At 38.6% G+C, this 14,978-nt stretch overlaps 2 protein-coding genes across 2 annotated transcripts in view; one reads left to right on the top strand and one right to left on the bottom strand.

The window, feature by feature from the left end:
* LOC128745368 (serine-rich adhesin for platelets) overlaps positions 1-14,978 on the top strand; it is a 142,252-nt gene that overhangs the window by 70,453 nt on the left and 56,821 nt on the right. The gene's annotated exons all lie outside the window — the stretch shown is intronic.
* LOC128745367 (cartilage oligomeric matrix protein-like) lies at positions 11,804-14,499 on the bottom strand. The gene is made up of 5 exons (XM_053842426.1): positions 14,399-14,499; positions 13,058-14,341; positions 12,773-13,001; positions 12,197-12,717; positions 11,804-12,140 (listed from the first exon to the last, which is right to left on the bottom strand). The coding sequence occupies exons 1-5, from the start codon at positions 14,430-14,432 to the stop codon at positions 12,049-12,051; spliced, it is 2,160 nt and encodes a 719-aa protein (XP_053698401.1). The 5' UTR covers positions 14,433-14,499; the 3' UTR covers positions 11,804-12,048.

The raw sequence follows: 14,978 nt of genomic DNA, 5'->3' as shown, positions 1-14,978 counted from the left end.
ACTGGTGAGTTATTATCATAGATAAACTCGGCAGTAGATCCAAATTTCTTCAGGTACCGTTCTTTGCAGATTCATTGCTTCCTCTTTCACTCGGTGTTTGCACTCATTTTCTCCTCTAACATTCATTCGTTCATAAAATTCCGAATTCTTTCGTTTGCTTCGCCATACCAGCAGACCGTAGACCGGCTTTTGCAATGGTCCGTCATTCCCACATAACTTCAATTAGCACACAATCCTCATCTTTTCCCTTCGTTGTCTAGCCACTCCAGTGCACTCTGCCTCCTGCATGCACGGGCTGTCGTTTTTCCAAGCTTTCCATTCAGCTCGACTCGGCTCCTCTCGGACGGATCCGCTTCAGTGTGCAACGCTACGGCGGCGCTGCTGCAGTAAAAGCTGCTGTTGGCGTGATGATGGACTGCATGCAGCACCGATCATCGGTACATCAACCACCGATCAACAGTTTTTCTTCCGATATGGTTCACTACCATCGACTTTATTTATCTTCAAAAGTATGTAGTAAAAGTATCAGAAAAACTGTCTATAAATTAATCCGCAGCAAAAGTAAAATTTACGATCAGTTGCATTCGAATAGGTTTAATGTGAAAAATTTTAATGGAAGTAGCGTATGTGTTTGCGGCTGAATTAAGAAGTTCTACTTCTTAAACTTAAACTGATTATGATTTAATAAAGAAATTTCGACCGGTAATTTTCCCAATATCGAATAATGGATCAAACCTGTTTCAGAACAAAAGCGCATCCGTCCGTGACGTTGTGTAGAGAAATAATGGATCCGTAGGTACTCTGTAGGCCAATGCAACATGGAGCAAAACGAAACGAGAATCACGTGGAATACACTCTATCTATGTATGGAGCGTTTTACTTCAGTTTGTCAAGAAACTCTAGAAACGCAATCGTCTAAACGCTACCCCAGACAGACATCCTATTGCATATTTGCGCGCTATGCCGCACATGTTTCTGTTTTGTACACTCGCTCATGGGCGCATGCTGCCTTGCCTTGCCTTGCCTGCAGCATGAGCTTGAGATGCCGGCATACATCGGACTTGTTCACTAACTTTGATTATTAGCGCGCCGCTTCTTACCAACCAACTGAGTGGTGTGCAGAAAACATGACGAAGCATTTGTATTATTTAAGTACTAATCATGATGGTACTGGAGAAATGAGCTGTGAATTATCAATGTGACGCAGTTTTAGAAAATGGAGTGTTAAATATTGATACAGCTGCAAATTGGAGAGCAATGTTTTATTTCTTTTGAAATAAAGAAATGATTGTTCTCCTGGTTTAATGCTAGCTTATGGATACAAATTAATACATTATGGCATAACGACTGTGACAAAAGTGATACGTCCTCCTTCCCCTCGGTTAACTTTACTCGACTAAATATGATTTTACTAGAAAAAGTTCAAAGCCAATGGAATCAATCCTAGTTTAATAAATCGAAACACACGAAGTGAATGTACAGTTGATAAATCGATAAAAAAGAAGAATAACAAAAAGTTATTTATATCCTTTAATTCTACTACTCCGTACATATAAATAACTTGTTGTTTTTCTTCTTTTTTATCGTTTCAGGTATTCTACTAAGACGCTCAAATAAACATTAGTTAATTTGACAGTAGATAAATGTTTAGTATCCACTCAATGTGATTTATAGATTAGAAAAACAAATGGTTATAAACTTGTAACTATCTTTTTTGCGCCCCAATCTTGATGAAATTCGGACAAAAATTTCATGCGATAAGATTTTCCTTTTGCTAAAAAATTCGTTTAATCATATTTTCTCTCTTTTCTGTTACCAAGATTGTTCAAGTTAGTCCAGTTTTGTATAAGAAAGTCGCGTAGATTATTTTAATAATCTTATTTATAACTTTTAAACAAAACGCCCACTTGAAAAATTATTTATTGATGATCTACTATACAATAGCATTCTTCAAATGCGATTAATGTGCAAATCGTTTAAATAATTTTCGCGAAATGGACACTCATTAACAGCCTGACACATGCATGCAGTCACAGTTAGACCTTGCTCAATTTGTCAAATTGAATTGAATGGTTGGTCCTTCGGGCATTGGAACGGAACAATTTAGCGGATTTCGATCGATTATTATTTCTTTGTCACAGTATAGCAAAGCTGAAAAGATGAGACCTCAATGTTTTATTGAATCGTTAATGGATCTGTGAGAAAATAATTATATCGTGATGTTGAATAATCCTCCTTACAAAAATAAACGACAAACCGTCCGGTTGAATAAAATATTTAATAGCTTTTTTTTTGTCTCTCAATCGTATCTTATTGTTGAGTTCATTATTCCTAAATCGACATTAAAGATTCAATACTACATAGGTCACGTGGCATGCTCTCTATTCTCTATTACTGACTTTTATGACGGCTGATATAATGGTCGTGCCCTTTACGTGTCACATCAGCCATCTGTCATTGTCACACATGCCACCCATATGCAGATTTATCTCTGTTTCTCAGATTTTTTCTCGTGAGCGATGTAGTAGATTTTTAAAGTTCCCCTGTGCCCCTATCACTTTTAGACCATGCAGATATTGATAGCATTCTTCCAGAAATTCGTTGCACCAAACAACAACTATTTAACCGAGTAGACCGAATAGAATCAAAAGAAAATCGTCTCATTTTCAGTGGAACGTTTTAGGATGACTTCATTGAATCGCCTTTAAGTATACTAGTAAAGCTCGCGTTGTCGTCGCTGATCTAGTTCTTCAGTGCGTGCACGGGGCGGCAAATTGAACCAGCACACGGACAAAATCTCGCAATTTTTCCTTGTAATGTTATCTTATATATAATTTGTTACAAATTTTTGTAGGACGTAGGACTACGTCTTTGTTTACTATACTGGGACTGGGTAGTACTTTGTGAAAATGAAAATAGAAGTGTAACGTTTAAATGAAAGATTTCAAATGCTAATAACTACTAAACTACTGAACGAAACTGAACAATTTGTATGTCGTTGGATAGATAAAATGACCAGCAATTTTAGGGTGGTAAGAGAGCAATTTTAAGGAGGGTGTAAGAGGGGGAGGGCATCTACACAAATGAAACACAAATTTCCTCAAAACTCGAGAACTAATCTAGCAAAAGGAATCAAAATTGGCATGTGGAAGTTTCTGGAGGAAAGATGTTTTTCTATGGTCTACTCTTTCTAAGAGGGGGGGGGGGGGGGCTCCCATATAAATGAAACATAAATTTCCTCATAACTCGAGGACTAGTTAATGCCTTATATATTGCTTAATATTAATGCTTTATATGCCGGCTCGAAACTATTGGTGGTTCTTGTGTGAAAGTTACGGTTTAGAAAAATAAAACCTTACATCTTCATAAAAAAACATGGCTTTTCCCCAACCGATCAATTCACACGAACATCGCAGTTCTGTTCATTTAGTATTTATCGTTTTAAAGACGCAGGTTAAATTAATCCGATTGACCACTTAATTTTGCTCCGAAAATTGAACCACCTAGGAGCTTCTGACGGCTTTGTCCCAATCTGTACCTAACAAATCGACGATGAATTTAAGTTAAGTTCTACTAAATCGTACGTTTTAGCAATCATTTCGGAGGGCCACAGGGAAGTATCTTAGGACATGCAGCAGTTCTTAAGCTAGCCTGACATAAAAGGGAAGTTTTTCCTACTGGGTTCTTCACTCGTCGCTTTCGCTTATGTATTCATTCAGGCCCTACGGTGGGCAAAGAGTTGATACACAAAGTTGGCTAAGCGAAGAGCACTCCGCGGACTTTGAGTCTCTGGACCAATGAGCAGTGGTTGAAAAATTCACGAAAAAATGTACATTTGAATCGATGAACGCCCCTCATGAACATACACTATTCGCCTGTTCTGCCGATAATGCATACATCGGCATTTGATTTTATCACGAATAATAGCTCATCGTTCCAAAAATTTAATGTTGAACTTTGAATGTGGTCGATTTAATGGATATGGGATACCCGGGAAAGTCCTGGAGTGTCCTAAATAGTATTACCATGAACAAAGAATAGTTAAAGTAATAGTAGTTGCTTTTGTAGCAGCAGAACGTTTTGTTTCGCACTTTTGCGTTGTATACGATATTCAGCGTTGCTATGAAGCGTGAATGTATGCGGTTCATTCGTATGTGGAGAGTTGAACCATTTATTTTGATCAATACTCGTGATAAAATTGCTTGCCGATGCTGTATATATTCAATTTGCGGGTTCTCCAACCTCTGCCTCGTTCTCCGAAACGCAAGGTACGTGGAAGAAGCATTTTAATTGAGGTTTGTTTTACATTTAATTTCTTTGCACGCACTCGTGAAGAACAGAGTTGCGCATTCCAAGTTTTTTTTAGAATATTCATAAACAACGCGGCTACCTTCAACTAGCCGAGAATTGACCGGGTTTTTAATCCGTTAGTTAAGGCTTGTTCCCAAAATTTGTAACATGGAAGGTAGGATCGCTACATCCCCCCTTTATAAGCTACTGAGTGTCTCTGTCTGAAAGAGAGGCTTTTTGCTGGAAACTTCGTCTGATTATTATTGGTAGTAAATTTTCGCAAAATAGAACTTCCTAATTTATAAACCGCGATAGCTCACCACGATTTTTTAAATTCTAAAAACACGCTTCAGCTGGCTACTGCGGGTTTCTTTCAGCTTTTTCTCGATGAGGTGTAATTAATTTTTATAAATATGATATTCTATTTCACTAAGGCATCATTATCAATGTTTAACATCATAAGCTAGACAGTTGACAACTAATTAACCATTACCATAAGATTAGATATTCAGTCGCTTGTTCATTAATTACGATTTAAAATTTCATTATGATGAATAAACATGGATAAGACGACAGTTGAACATTTATGAGGGTTGAAGAAAAAAAACATATGAAAAAATAGATAGGCGTCTACGTTTAGAAACGTTCACCGAAACGCGTTATTCATCAGCACAAATCCTATTCAGCCAATTTTGGGTAATTTATTCAATTTCCTACTAAACTAAACATCAATTGCCGGTATAGGTTTATTGTTTTCTCATACATGAGCTAAACGAATCACGATCACCAAATTCAAATTAGCCTCCAAGCGCCGGTACAAACAACCCCACGCATCCATTGTTGTAACGATTAAAAAATATGGCCTACTACTGTGTGATCGAGACTAATATAGAATACGTCTACCCATACAGCGAAAAGCGATAAAAACACAAAATGCGTGAATATCAGCAGGTCAGGAAGTAAAACGAAGCAAAACCGGCACGACTGTTTCGTCGATCGCAAATACGTACCTATTCAACACACAATTGCAGATGGTCACAGAAAATGATAAAGACGAAATGACAACTGAAACTCATTCACCCAGCAGCAAAATTGCGTCTTTTTAGTGTGAAATCTGCTACCTACAACACATGGTACAATAGAATGCTCGAATCAGTGTTGTGGTTCCAGAATACGTGTAGTCCATTCGGGATTAATCCCATAGACATGACGGTCTTCGCTTTTAGAGCCTTGGAGCTACATATCATGCCTGTTTTGAATGGACAATATATAGGGTTGCCAAGTCTGAAAATTACAAAAACCGGCCGGTCGATCCCGTCTTCAAAAAAATGCCAGGGAGGGGGGGGGGGGATAGTCAGGTCGCTGTGGCATTTTTGTATTTATAGCATATTAAAGGATTTGCCTGGACTGTGTAAATGTGTCTAGTCGCCGGTAGATGTAACCGTTGACAGTTTCCCGTGTAAATGGGATGATGAGCAGTCAGTGGAGACGAACGGCAGGACATCACAGTCGCAACCACACCGAACATTGAATGGACTAAACTAGCTATCTGCAATGATCCACTGCTCAGGATTCCTAATAAATTTATCAGAAAATTTAAAAAATCAGGTAAAAAGTACAAATCCGGCTTCATATGTCGGCAAACCGGCCTTTTTGCCGGATTGACCGGCCACCGGCTCTGCAAGTGAATAACCGGTCGGGCCGGCCAAAAACCGGCCACTTGGCAACCCTAACAATATATGAAAAATTTATTCAGAGTGGATTTCCATACATTGTAGGACAATAATTCAACAACATTCTGCACTTAAGATTTATTATTTTCCAAAAAGAAGAGATCTGGAAAATTTCAATAAAAAATTATTTCAAGAATTTTGTTCATTTTCAATTTTGAAGAAAAAAGACATCAAATGAAGAAAAAGCACCAAGTGAACGAACTCTAAGTTTTTCTAACGGTATTTTACAATCATGCTTTATTTGAACTTTATAGTGTGTTTGATTTAAAAAAATATCTGAGTAGAGCGTTTGATATGAAAAACAAAAAATAGACTCGTTCTTTCCTGGCGCTCGCATAGATAATTATTTTTGTATGAAAATTAAAATCTGAACTTCTGCTGTGTGTATTTTTCCGATAAAAAGTCATTAGCTTGATCGCATCGTTTCTTCCTGGTTGCCCGTAATAGGGTTAACTCGTGCACTAAGTGCAGAAATTGTTGATGTTTATTTCAGATGTATTTAAAAATTGTGAAATAATTCGCAAATGTGGTAGAATAAAATATTTATTTGCACTTCTTCATTGAATTCTAAGATTGTTTTCTGTAGAGGTACCACAGAGAACAGACTACCAGGTAATTGACAAAAAGTGTGAAAAAGGTTTTTATGTAATCTACGAGTAATCCTTCAATAGAGTAACTCCAGCAGAAAGAAATAATGATAAAGGTACACTCAACCCCCGCTAATATGAAAAACAGCTCGTTCAGACTGGGCGAGTTCATTTTTAATCTGAATATTCACTCTATTCATTTTCACACACGCGCAAGACGCGCACCCTATGAACTTGTTGTTTTGATTTGACGAAAACAAACGTTTTGAAAACATCTCAAACATGCGCGAATTGTAAACGTTCGGTTTGTAGCAGACGAAAATGGCTCGGCAGTTTCGACTAAAATGATCTATTTTGAGAGCTGGAGAGAGATAAGTTGCATATGAGCTATATTGCCAAAGCTCCTGAGCAAGAGGAAACGCATTAGGATTTTTTGCTTTTTTTCAATTTACCGGTTCACTTTAACGTCAAATGTGTGTGACGCTTGATCGGTTTTTAATGTGAACGCATTCATACCACCGGGATACAGATTAAAAATGTTCAGATTAAAGAAGGTCATACCAACGGGGGTACACGGTACATGGATATTTTTTTATGCGTTTGGCAAACTATTTCTGGAGGGCGCTTCTGACAGATTTTACACACAAAAAATCGATTACTTCCTTCGAGCCTGTTAATCTGTTCTCTGTGGAGGTACTTACATGGTGAATAGTAATAACTATCAGTAAAGTAAATGGTCACAAAAATAAGATGCTTGCATAAATTTTAGTTTAAGTGTATGTCGTATAAAATATATCCATAATAACGGGTGACAACTAAAATTTTGGATTTTTTTTGAGGCCCCTATACAACAACAAACGAGCTCAGAGAGACATGAGAGAATGTATGTGTTAGCTCTCTCTCTCTCTCGCTCTCTCTCTCTCTCTCTCTCTCTCTCTCTCTCTCTCTGTCTGTCTCTTTCTTTCTCCTCTTTTAGTTAATATTTTTTGTTTTGTTTATGCTTGCCCAGTTTTGCTAAAAATGGCGTCAAAACAAGAAGAATTTCGGGAGCGCGTTGTACACTTCTACCGTAGAAGTTCTACGAACTGCCACAGAAATCTCGGCAAAAAGTATGCGGTACAACATTTAAAAAGCGAATATGTTGCGGCTTCAACTGCCTACCATAACCTAAGATGTCCAATAACTTCGCAAGCAAGGTAGTGGAAGACCAGCCAAAATTATGGGCGCAGAAGGACATCGTTCTCTTTCTCGTTTCTTCATCAACAAGCCTTCTGGTTTGGCTATCAATTAAGATGCACCAGACGAATGTTTGAAGAAAATTTTGATCCCGTTTCTACAAAAACATCATGCAGATGGACAATACGTGTTTTGGCCGAATAGAGCATCATCGGATTACGCCAAAAAACACAATCGTTCCTGAATACCCACTCGATCCCATTTGTATCCATAAATCACGACCCGTCAAATCTGTCTTACTGCACCCAATCAAAGATTTCTTCAGGATTTTGAGTTCCTTGGTGTACAAAAATAACTGGAGAGCCACGAATTACAAACAGTTGATTGGTAGAATCAAGAGATGCATTCGCAAAGTTGACATGACGGCCGTACAACGCTCCTGTTCGGACATCAAACGGAAGCTTCGCCGAACAGCCGATTACGGACCGTTTTCAAATGTACACTTTTTTTTCAACAGTAGATAATGTATCTTTAATTTCGGTAAATCATATCTTCTTCGTGTATCTTTGTCTTTTTTTGACAGTTTGAGAAAAAAATTCCAAAATTTTAGTTGTCACCCGTTATTTGTCTTAAATTAGTCGAATTCATTGAATTACGGTGAAACCACCTAGAAAAATTCATTTTCCGCTTTAATATATTTATTATTAATATAATAATTAAAAAAATAGTTTTTAACTTTCTCCTCCCAGTTGACCTCAAGGTACAACGCTGATCTAACAATCCAGGCGTTGCATGTCGTAATTTCGACTGGAAGAGGCTGTAAAACTCAATAGATCGAAGCACTAGCCTCGCAATTGTCCTGTATTCCAACAGATACCTTTGAAAAAAGACAGAATTTACATTTAATTTCAGAATATTGTCCAATACATCACTGAAAATAGCTGCTTTTAAAATCCCAACTGTGTTAACAAATAACCGGTCATACACCGACGTTAGTCGTTGGTTTTTTACCTAATTCAGGGACAACAAATAATGCTAGATTCCTATCGTTAAAATAATAGAAATTGGCGAACCGACATACTTTTAAAAATATTCAAAAGGTAAAGCATACTTTTATTAAAAATTATTTACGAGCGTCTTAGTAGAACTCACGAAATATCGCGACCTATTTGAATGAAATGAAATTTTTGTGGAAACTTTTTTTCCAGATAGTATTTTTCTGGATTGGTGAATTTTTAAATATTGTTTCATGCACAAGCCCTGAAAACGCGTATAAGGTTGCATAAAATTCTGAAACATTACAACCCAGTTTGTACGCTTCTTTGGTAAAAAATACCCTCATATTTATTGTTAAAAGAAAAACTCAATTTTAGGAAGATAATAATTTTGTTTCTGAAATGCATGAAATAATAAAATATGGAATAAAACACAACATTTAGATTTAACACAAGTGGTACGTGCAGCCAGAAATTGGTTAAAACGTGGGCGAAGCGCGGCGCCACTAGCGGTGATTTAGTGAAGCTGATAGGCCGAACCACGATCATTTGTAGACCGAACTAAGATCAAAAAATTAATATCGTATTTTCTCAATAAGTCGTAATCTCGCTTTTTGTTTGGAATAAAACCGAAGGAAAACATTATAAGCTGCTTATAAAATTATTTTACCTTTAAATCTGTAAATATTCAATGAATTATCGATGATTAAGCTGATGGGCTGAACCAGGATCAGTTTTTGCATAGGCCGAACCACGATCAATAACCCTAGTTGTCCGGCATTCTTACAACTTGCCCTACCTATCGTATCCGTTTAGCTTGAGCCGCCTTTTGCATACTTGGTTTGCCATAGACATAGACACCATCACCTTGATGAAGCCCTCTGTGTGACTCGAATGAACTTGACATTCCACTCGAAACCCGAACACAGCACTGAGTACCATCCATCATACATTGAATCAGTTTGATGAGCTTCCTGAAGCAGAAGCTAAAATTGAATCTAATCTCAACTCATTCAGACAGTTGCAAAGTACAGTACAAGATGCAACAAAATCGCGAGAACCACACACACACTCTCACCCACACCCACACCCACACACACGCACACACACACACACACGCGCGCGCGCGCGCCACACACACACACACACACACACACACACACACACGCGCGCTCGCGCGCCACACACACATACACACACAAAAAAGCGCGCGGGCCCGCGGTTTTCTCGAAATAAAACCAATTTTGTTTTACTGACCCATAATACTGGGAACATTGATCTATATTTCTAACCAGGTTTAAGGTGAAATTAGTCGTCATCGACTCTGCCTATTTCAAAAGCAGTTTTTTTTGTTTGAAACGAAAATTCTGTTTATAAAAATATATTCACTATGTTTAGATTGGCAAGAAGAATACAGTATTTACATTTTTATAAACAGAATCCCGCTTTTGGGCCGAAAAACTGCTTCCGAAATCGGGCTTTCCGATGAAAAGTTAATGACTGCTAGTTTCCCGTTAAAAGTGGTCCATAATACTGGGAATGGAATACAGGCATACCTCGATATAAGACAATTTATAATTTCTAAAAGTTGTCTTATATCGAAATTGTCTTATATCGAAACATGGTTTTTTTTTCAAAAAAAATTTGCATTAGCGGTCGCCAGTTTTACTCTGTGTTATGTGTTTACGGTTTTTGAACTATTTATTATTGTTTGAACTATTAGTTTTTAACTATTTTTAAGGTTATTTTGAAATAATGAACATCTTCATGGCACCGATTTCAGAATGGAAAATCAGCTCTGGTATCGTTATCAGCTATGTCAAAGGGATTTGTTTCGATATAAGACAAAATTGTCTTATATCGAATTGTCTTATATCGAGGTTGTTTTATAACGAGGCTGTCTTATATCGAGGTATACCTGTATGATTACATTTTGTTGTTCTGCTAAAAAGTGTGTGATTTTTGAACAAGATTGCCTACAGAACATCAAATTATAGTATATTTATAACCAATTAAGTTATGAATAATATGTAAATTATTTTGATCTGTGTTTCTCCCAATAATTTTGTAGCAGCATCATGCTTAACTGGCCCATAATACAGGGGTGATTGTACTCTTTAAACAAATATTTTAGAAGGTATTTGCCAAAAAAATTGGTGAAACAGGAGGCGATTCATACGGTAAATGGGTGCTAATTGTGTCCCGTAACGCTGGAAAGTGTCATAGGGGCATATTGGTAGTATGAAAACGAGGGGCGGCTAGATCGGCTATTTCAACCTTTTTTTTGCTGTTTAAACGCGTTTGTCATACCTTTCTCTGTTCAAAACTAAAAACGATTATTCGGAGAATGGCCGTGAGACATCCGTCACGTCAGACACCTACGCTTCGTCGAAAGCACTAGCCGTTTCATTGTCAGGGATAGACATTGACTTTTTTTAGTAGTTCGATGACTTAGACACAGAGCAGTGATTTGCAAAAAAAAATCAACCTAACTGATCGACGACAAAATGATGAACTGCGACTGGCCGGGTTCATTTGTTTGACTTCGAAACACGGCAGATGACAGCGTCTATATCTATATGTCTATAGAAATGACTGATTCCGTTCGACTTGACTACTGTTTTTGTTTGTTTCTTTTTCGTTAGATTTCGTTAGACTGGTAAAATTTTATTTTATTTTGGCTATCGTTTCTGCGGATATCGCCCAGTATCAATTTCAGCCTCTGAAACCTATCTAGTGAGAGATTGCCATGGTCACTAAAGTTGACTTTTATGTGTGCCGCACGGCGGAGGAAGATGACAGTTTTTATTGCCTTTTAATAGGCTAATAACGCGTCTGCACCAGAGCGCGGGTTCACTGGTCGTCGGTTGCCACATCAATTTCTATTATCTTTTTGGGCTGACAATTGTAGACCGCTAAGCGGTGTGCGATGGTTCCATGGCCTGAGTGTGGGTGGTTAAAGCCGGCGACAGTCATAATGGTCGTTGAGGTATCCTACGATAATGTCGGTTGATAAGTGAGTGCAAATTAAGAAATAAATTATAACGACGAAAGCGTATCGAATTTGGATATTTATGGTCGAAATTAGCCGTTCGGTAGTTTTGCTAAAAGTGGTGAGTGTCTTAGTTGGCTCGAAAAGCCATCAAAGAACAAAACTATCATTTCAATGGGATTTTTTCTGTTTGCAGTACTCGACGATTATATTTCTAAATAACAGATTAGTTAAGTCATGTAGTTCAGCTCACTAGTGCGGTCAGAAGTCGCGTTTTACCAATATTCTTCGCCAACAGTCACTTTGTTGAGCTGTCGCCGGGATATTTTTGTTTGAATTTCATTGTAAATGTCTCCTGGAATTTTATCTGGAATAGTTAATAAAATGTTAATCTTGCTGCCACAATCACACAAAAACCATTACCTTCGCAGCGGTAGGCCAAGTTTGACCAAGTTATAAGTTCCTGTGAGAAACAATAGACTCCTAGGCGGCCACCTTTGATACTGTAATTGAGTATATTTCCAGAATCTGCTACTAGCCGGGTACCCTGATACAATCTAAATCGTATTAGTCCTATTGCTGGACGATGCAATAATTTCCATCGGTAAGCAGTATCGAATTTCCAACCTTCTTTCTTACTATCTTGCCAGAGTAATTTTGTCTGAGATTCTATGTTTGCATCGTTCCATAAACTGTTTCGCAAACGTACACCAGGACCAGTTTTGCTATTCACTAATTTTAATAAAATTCCTGAAGTCGCGTGTGCAGAAAATGGTTCAGATTCCCAGTAGGACTGCTCATACCGTTTCCAAGAGGCCACGTAGAATTTACGATTGTTTACATAACCAAAAACGAATCCTACAAAATCATCATCCAGCCAAGAAGCTCCAGCAGACGCAACGTGGAAGGTACCTTCAAAATCCACACCTTCTAATCGGTCTTGACTATAACAAAAAATTACATTTGTTAATCAAACGATAACACATAAAAATAATTTACCCAACAGCCAGACCAGGATCGCTGTTGAATTTCTGAAATATTTCAGCACCAAGGTTTCGAATTTCCCAGTGTGGATCATCTTGGCTTGCACCGTGTGGATCCAGTGCAACAGTTTGAAAGTTTCGAAAATCGGATTGTGTTATTTGCCCATTGCGCGGGCAGTTGTCCTTCCAGTCCACAATACTATCTCCATCGAAATCTTCTTCGCATACGTCACCAACACCATTCTCTGAAACAATTATGAGAAAAAAAACTATCGGCTCACACTATTATGGCTGTGCTTACTGTTTACATCTTCTTGATCAGCATTTTCAATAAGCAAGCAGTTATCTGTCTCATCCGTAATACCGTCGTTGTCCTTATCATTGTCGCACGCATCCCCGAATCCATCACCATCGCTATCTAACTGGTCCGCATTCGCTAACTCACGGCAATTATCTATGTCATCTTGAACACCATCTTCATCTGAGTCCTGCTCCGTATCGCACACGTCGCCAACTCCATCACCGTCTGAGTCCGCCTGATTTTTGTTCCAAATTTTTGGACAATTGTCACACGGATCTCCAACTCCATCCTTATCAATGTCATCTTGTTTTTTATTGGAAACCCACATACAATTGTCGATGTTATTGACAAACCCATCGCCATCGGCGTCCTCATCACACGAGTCTCCTATACCATCCCCATCCATATCTAGCTGTGCGGTATTACTCACTTTCGGGCAGTTATCACACCGATCACCGATCTTATCACGGTCTCCATCCTCTTGCCATGGATTGGCCACATGTGGGCAATTATCCTTCTCATTATCCAATCCATCAAAATCTACATCTTTCTGGCAAACATCGCCAATTCCGTTCGCATCGATATCTTCCTGTCCAGAGTTTGGCACAAGAACACAGTTATCTCTGGCGCAGCCAGCATCCGTGCACTGTAGCTCCTCATCTGGATAACCATCCAAATCACTATCCCTACCGCAGAGAATGCCGTTACCGGCTTTTCCGACCGGACACTCTCCACAGCTGAAAAACGGATCGATATTCTTCTTCAAACAATTCACTCTGGGATAACAGGGTTTCAGCAGGCAAGCGTTCTTGGTGCAATACTTTCCATTCCCTTCGAATCCCGGCGGACACTCTCCACACTCGTAATGAGGAACTTTGGGCGCCCATCGGCAGCTGACCCCATCAAAACATGGCTTTAAGGAACATGTGTCCGCTTGACTGCAATTGATACCATTTCCTTCGTACCCGGAAGGACACTGACCGCAGCTGAAGTATGGATACGTATCTACCATTTTGCAGCGAACTCCAGTAAAGCAAGGATCCGTAACACATGGATTCCGCTTGGAACAATGTCGCCCATCACCGTCGTATCCAATCGGGCAGAGTCCGCAGTGTGGTTGGCTACCGTCCGGCAATCCAATACAGGAAACTCCTGTAAAGCAAAGATCTGCTGAACAGAATTCGTCGTCTTCAACGGGAAAGGTGTGATTTCGTATACAACCAGTACACTTGTCGACCAAATTGCGGAGGAAGTTCAGCTCGTTCCAGATTAGAGTGAAGTACGCTTGAATGGATTAGTTAATTTTAGAGTGGATATAAAACAAAGTCGCACAATAACTACCGTCACAATCATATTCGTACATTGGAGCATCCATTCCTGCAAATGAGCCCTTATAGGGTGGCAAGATAGGATTTCTATTCGCGAGGTAAATGTGATCCAAGTACCAATCCCGGGTATCTCCGTACCGGCGATGTTCAGTCCCGGACGATTGGATGAACACTAGTAATGGTAGCAGGATTGCAATGAAGGTCCATTTTACGATCGTCATTTCACTTCCAATGCCGCACAATAACTGATGGATCTTTCCATTTGGAGAACAATTTTATTGGGTGTTTCCGATTTGGAGTTTGGAGATAAAACTAGTTTTCGATTCACCTTACCGAGCATGTGGGATTTTCTGATATCTTTCTTCTGTCATTTGGATTTGAAAGTCTTTTTTCTTGATTGGAGTTACATTATTCATAAATTAATTTTGTGTAACTAAAAATCGACAATTGTATGCTATCGCATGAGAATGGACTAGTTAAAAAACTGCGTTCGTAACCGTTGCATGATAATACTGTTCTACGAAATCGGAAAGCAGATTATTACCAGATGCAAACACGTTATAGCAACAAAGTATAACCAGTTAAATAATCTG

Source organism: Sabethes cyaneus, chromosome 1 (assembly GCF_943734655.1).
Source record: "Sabethes cyaneus chromosome 1, idSabCyanKW18_F2, whole genome shotgun sequence".
NCBI lineage: Eukaryota > Metazoa > Arthropoda > Insecta > Diptera > Culicidae > Sabethes > Sabethes cyaneus.
The sequence above is the reverse complement of the archived record's forward strand: the minus strand, read 5'-3'. Positions and strand labels throughout refer to the sequence as shown.

What these genes read in the sequence shown, in the direction of transcription:
- LOC128745367 (XM_053842426.1), bottom strand. Translation starts at nt 14,432, where the DNA reads ATGGATGCTCCAATGTACGAATATGATTGTGACG. An exon ending in GTACGAATATGATTGTGACG is followed by an intron (nt 14,342 to 14,398) that starts GTAGTTATTGTG and finishes AATCCATTCAAG; the next exon opens with CGTACTTCACTCTAATCTGG. An exon ending in TGATCAAGAAGATGTAAACA is followed by an intron (nt 13,002 to 13,057) that starts GTAAGCACAGCC and finishes TAATTGTTTCAG; the next exon opens with AGAATGGTGTTGGTGACGTA.